Source organism: Propithecus coquereli, unplaced genomic scaffold (genome assembly GCF_000956105.1).
Source record: "Propithecus coquereli isolate 6110/MARCELLA unplaced genomic scaffold, Pcoq_1.0 Scaffold302, whole genome shotgun sequence".
Lineage (NCBI taxonomy): Eukaryota > Metazoa > Chordata > Mammalia > Primates > Indriidae > Propithecus > Propithecus coquereli.
The window spans coordinates 1,711,999-1,717,678 of NW_012148642.1; the positions used below are offsets into that span (position 1 = coordinate 1,711,999).

Here is a 5,680-nt window from a genome sequence, read left to right on the forward strand (position 1 = left end):
CCCAGCCACTCGGGAGGCTGAGGCAGGAGGATCGCTTGAGCCCAGGAGTTTTGAGGTTGCTGTGAGCTAGGCTGATGCCACGGCACTCTAACCCAGGCAAGAGAGTGAGACTCTGTCTCAAAAAAAAAAAAAACAAAAAACTAACAAGCAGAAAAACTGGATTCATTTAGACATAGCTGAAGAATATAAACATTGACTAAAGAATCATATACCTCCTATACATGGCATTTTACAATTGGAAGGGACTTAACTATCTGATTTCCTAGATCTGTAGACTAGCCACTAAGGATCTGTGAGAGCTGCTCAGCTGGTTTGCCATTAGTGGGTTGTGGGTGGGCTGAAATATCCTTTCCCTAAGCCCTCAGAGTTGCCAGGTGGGTCTTGGGATGGTCTCCTGATGATGGGCTGGGTGATATCCCTAGGCCAATCAACTGACCTTGAACAGCTTCTTTAGTTTACTCCAGTGTGTTGTACAGAGATTGTTTTCTGTGTGTGCCTGTGAAGAGGCAGTATTGGGAAGTATTGAGATAAGTGGCTTCTCTCAGATAACAAATATTTAGGACTAGAGTTGGTATAATAAGTTTTCTTGTTTGATTTGACTGAAGTAGGTTAATGAAAGGACACTTTCCATTATTGAAATTAAGGTGTGATTTTTACATACCTTTTTAGTGTACAGTTCTGCAAGTTTTTTTTTTTTTTGGCAACAGAGGTCTTGCTCTGTTGCCTGGGCTAGAGTGCTGTGTGTCAGCCTAGCTCACAGTAACCTCAAACTCCTGGGCTCAAGTGATCCTCCTGTCTCAGCCTCCTGAGTAGCTGGAACTACAGGCTCACACCACCACACCCAGCTAATTTTTTCTATTTTTAGTGGAGACGAGGTCTCACTCGTGCTCAGGCTGGTGTCAAACTCCTGACCTCAAGTGATCCTACCACCTTGGCCTCCCAGAGTGCTAGGATTACGAGGGTGAGCCACTGCACCCGGAGCAGTTCTACAAGTTTTGACAAACATACAATCTTGTAATTACTACCACAGTCAAGATATAGGACATTATCATCACCTCCCAAAATTCTCCTGTTGTCCCTTTGTAGTCAACCCTTCTTGCTACCCTCAGCCTCAGGCAGCCACTAATCTGTAAGGAACTGTTTTTGAAGAGTATGATAAAATGTTTTCTCTTAGATGGAGGCAGACATAGTTTTTCCCATCCAAGTACTAATCAGGCCTGCCCCTGCTTAGCTTATGAGATTGAGTATGTTCAGAGTGATATGGCTGTAGATGGTAAACATAATTTCTGATTTATTGGATACTGAATTTTGCCAAACAAAAGATTATAATCAGAATTTATTTCTTCTAAATATCTGCTTTTACACTTACTGTCCAGCTTCCTCACTTACTTGACTTAGTTATTAGCATTTGAGCATTTTGATGATAAATGTTTGGAGTGATGGATATGCTAATTACCAGTTTATCATTACGCATTGTATACATGTATCAAAATATCACACTGTACCCCGTAAGTGTGTACATTTATTATGTGTCAATTAAAAATAATAAAAGCAAAAAAATAAGAAATAAGTATACTAGTTAAGAACTTTCTAAATGCATTTGAAGTAAAAGTTGGTCTTTAGACCAGGCCCAGTGGCTCGTGCCTATAAATTCTAGTACTTTGGGAGGCTAAAGCAGGAGGCTTGCCTGAGCCCCGAGTTGGAGGTTGTAGTGAGCTATGATGACACCACTGCACTCTAGCCCTCGAGACAGAGCTAGACTCTGTCTCAAAAAAAAAAAAAAGTTGGTCTTTACCATTACTGATCTTTTCAAAGTGTTTGTGAAGGGGATTTGAGAAACAAAGCACTGACAGGGACCGACTTGTTCTTGTTGTATTTCTGTAGATCTGGAGCAGCAACCATTTGTTTCCCAGTGCAGAGGAAGCCACCCTTTTTCTTGGAACACTGGATACTATTTTCCTCTTCTCCTATGCTGTGGTAAGTTTTAGAATTCTAGGGTTTTAAGTTCAGGAAAAATGTAAACCTTATGAAGTTTGTCAGGGATTTTGAATTTGCTGACTGAGGAGGAGTTTCAGTGTTTCTGAAGTGTATTATTTCATGTCCTTTCCATTCATTCATTTGATAGATGTTTATTGAGCATCTAGCAGGTGTCAATGGGAATTTATCATGAACAACACAAAAAATCCTTACCTTTATAAAGCTTATATTTACAAAATGCTAAAAATAAATACATTATAATTTTGAAGGTGATAGGTGCTATGGATAAAAATAGAGCAGGGCAGGAGACTAAATAGGCCTGGCGAAGGGCTCATCATTTTAAGTAGGACGGCTGGGGAGGACGGCACGAGGGAAGAGTGTTTGAATGGAGAGCTGAGGGAGGTCAGTGAGGTTGGTGTGGCTCAAACAAAGTTGCTGGAAGGGAGGCCGAGAGGCAATGGGCTCAGATTGGTAGGGCTTTGGTGCCTTTGTCGGGGCTCTGGCTTTAACCCTGAGTGAGATGGGAGCCACTGGAAGGTTTTGTGCAGAGTGACTGCATCTGACTTAGGTCTGGACAGGTGTGCTTGCCACTCTGGAAGATGAGGCTCAAGGACAGAGGCAGAAATGGGAGACAAGTTAGGCTCTTCCCATCCTGAAGGGGATGAAGGTGGTGGTTAGGTCCAGGCTAGAGTAATGGGTTGGGGGAAGGAGATTGTAGCTGTGTTTTGGAGGTAAAATAAAGCCAATAATATTTTTTCCTCTTGAATGTGGAATATAAGAGGAAGGCATCAAGGACAACTCCAAGGCGGAATGTCATGGCAGAGCAGAAGACTATGGGAAGAGAAGGTTTCAGAGGAATCCCTTTCGGACATGTCATATTTTGGATGCCTGTTATTGCCCAAGTGATAAAGAGCAGATGTTTGGTCATATGAGTCTGGAGTTCAAGGGTAGAGGTCCAGGCTGTAGATACAAATCTCAGAGTCCTTGGCATATAGATGGCACAGACATTTTTCAAAATTGTGAGACTCGATGAAATTATCAAGAGAACAGGTGAGGCTGGAGAAGAGGTGTGAAGACTGAGCCCTGGGGCTTCCAGTCTTTAGAGGTGGGGGTGAGGAATGGGCTGGGAGGCTGAGATGGAGTAGTAAGGAGGTGGAGACTGAGAGAGTGGTGTGTGGGGCTCCTACCAAGACAGCAAAGGGCAGGCTGGTGTCTGCAGTAGTTTCAGATTGGGCAGTTTGGGTCTCTGTCTGGCTGTAGGAATGTCTATGGTGGCTGCCACATAAGAGTTGATGGACTGATGGTGGCAACAGCTGGAACCACAGGTAGTGGGAGGAGTGTCCTTTTCTCCCTGAGCATCTTATGTCCTACCGTTAAAGTTTGTCCACTTGTAAAAAAGCCTTTTAATTATGAATGTCCAAGCAATGCGAAATACTGGGTGAAAGTCCCAAAGAAATCTCTAAATGTTTATTTGGGTAATTATTAGAGTATCTTTTCTTCAAATAGGAAACTTACAGAAACAGTTGAAGCAGATTTAGATCATTCATTCATTTAGCCTAACTATTCACCTTGGGCATTTTCAGTACAAAATGCCAATGTAGAGTCATTGGGCTTTGGCTGGAGCAATCCCAGCGATGGGGTGCTCACTTCTGTTTGAGCCACCGGTTCCTTTCAAGGGCTATTGTAAGAGGCAGTGTAGTCTAGTTGAAAAACCAGCTCTGCTATGGTTAACTAGGTATGTTAAATGTGGTTTCGAAATGGAATTTTTTTTGACGTTTTGTCATCTATAGAGTTGAGATGACAATACTTACGTGCAGGATTAAGTAGAGAGATAAAAGATAAGTGCCATGAAAAATCAATGGTTATAGTTCTTCATCTTGAGTTGCATTTCCTTCTGTAACATCCAGGCATTTTGCTTTCTTGAGCATCACAGAATAAATGGATTCCCTCATCTAAACAGATTTGAGAGAGTTTCTTCATCTCCTTTGTTCTGTGCAGTGCAAGACTGTGAGGGGCAGCTAGAGAACATTGGATGGATCCACTTTAATGCTTGCGTGCCTCTTTTGAGGATGGGAAAGCTTGATGATAGATAACAAGGGAGAAACATTAGAGAAATCTAAATGACATCATCTAGATTTTCTCTAATATAGAGATAGACAATTTATTAGAAAAACCTGGTCCTATCTGAATTTCGGCTTTTAAGTTTCGACATTTAATTCACTTTATGTATTTATGGAAGAAACCTGAAGCATGTTGCCCTTAAGGTCTTCAGTCGCCCTGCATGCCATGATCTTAGCGTTTTAATTCCTGCCGCTCAGCGAGAGGGGAGAGCAGAAGACAGAACGTTTGTACCTGTCTCCAACTAATTATTGTCTCTGTCTCTCTACTCTCCCTGCCTTGGGATATCATGAAACCCAAGGGTCAGATTAAACAGGCAGCAAGTGTGCCTTAGAAGCTTCTGTTCCACTTCTTACAAGGTTGGAACTGAAACTGCACCATATCTGGTAACAGCTTAACTCAGAATGCAAATGGCTAAGAGGAATCCCTTTGGGAAAGCTTATAACTGGTGTTTAGGAATTAATCTATTCTAGAAAATGAAATGTATTTGTGTGTTTTTGTTTGTTTTATTAGAGTCATTCTTGGGTGGGTTTTTTTTTGTCCGTTTAGGGAATCAAGTAAAACCAGAGTCTGCTCTGAACCGTGGTGTCTGCAGTACAGTGTGCAGAAGCCCATTGCCGTTTCCTGAAACATCTGTGCAACTCATGTAGACAGCTAGTCTCGGCATGTGAATAAGATTGAATTTTAAATCTCAGTGTTTTGTTTGCCTCATTTGCTTTGCAACGCATATGACTTTTTTCAGACTGTCTTATTATTTTGAGCTGTAAAAATAAAATGCTTCCTTTTTAGGGCCTTTTCATCAGTGGCATCGTTGGGGATCGGCTGAATTTACGATGGGTTCTGTCTTTCGGCATGTGCTCTTCTGCGTTAGTGGTAAGTTGGAAAGGTCTTATAATTACTATATTATTTTGATCAGGTATTTTAGAATCCAAGTAATCCCCCTACTTCTCTATGTAGGATAGAATAGTAAAATTCTTAGTGTTCTAATCCCTTGTTTGCCCCTTCACTTAGGTGAGTCTTTTTAAAATATGATTCTGCTCAGGTCCCTTCCTTGACTGTCAGGCACCAGCAAAGTCTAATAAATAGTCTGAATAAGTAGCATGCCATTCAGTGCTCTCTGGAACCTGGTCCCAGCCTGCCTTTATAATTATATTTGTCACTCTGCTTCACTCCTTTGTTCCAGCCAAACCAGACTACTATCCGTGCCCCTAACATCCAGCTCCCTTCCACCTCAGTGCTTTTGTTCCCGCTGTTCTTCCTGCCTTAAGTGGCCCTCTTTTCAGCTCCCCATAGCCCACCTTACTGTCTCCTTCAAGTCATTGGCCAAGTGACACCTCTTTCAGAATGCCCAACCTTACCGGCCCCACTTCTGGAAGTAATTGGTCGTTCCCTCTTCTGAGCTCCTGTGCCTGTGTTTCTTTGCAGGCACTTGAAATTGCCACGTAGCCTGGTTATTTCTGTTTCAGTCCTGCTTTCCCCAGGAGTGGTAGCATGGTGGTTAAGATCACAGATTCCCTAGACCGGGACAGCCTGGGTTTCTGTTCCTCTTCTGCAGTTTCCTAGCTTATGATTTCTCTGTGCTTCA

The 5,680-nt window shown here is 42.4% G+C and overlaps 1 protein-coding gene across 1 annotated transcript in view; it reads left to right on the forward strand.

The window, feature by feature from the left end:
- Positions 1–5,680, forward strand: part of SLC37A3 (solute carrier family 37, member 3) — a gene marked incomplete at its 5' end in the record, with an annotated part of 37,412 nt that overhangs the window by 8,858 nt on the left and 22,874 nt on the right. The window contains 2 exons of the mRNA XM_012649747.1: positions 1,885–1,977; positions 4,885–4,968. Coding sequence (XP_012505201.1) covers positions 1,885–1,977; positions 4,885–4,968 — 177 coding nt within the window. The remainder of the gene's footprint in view (positions 1–1,884; positions 1,978–4,884; positions 4,969–5,680) is intronic.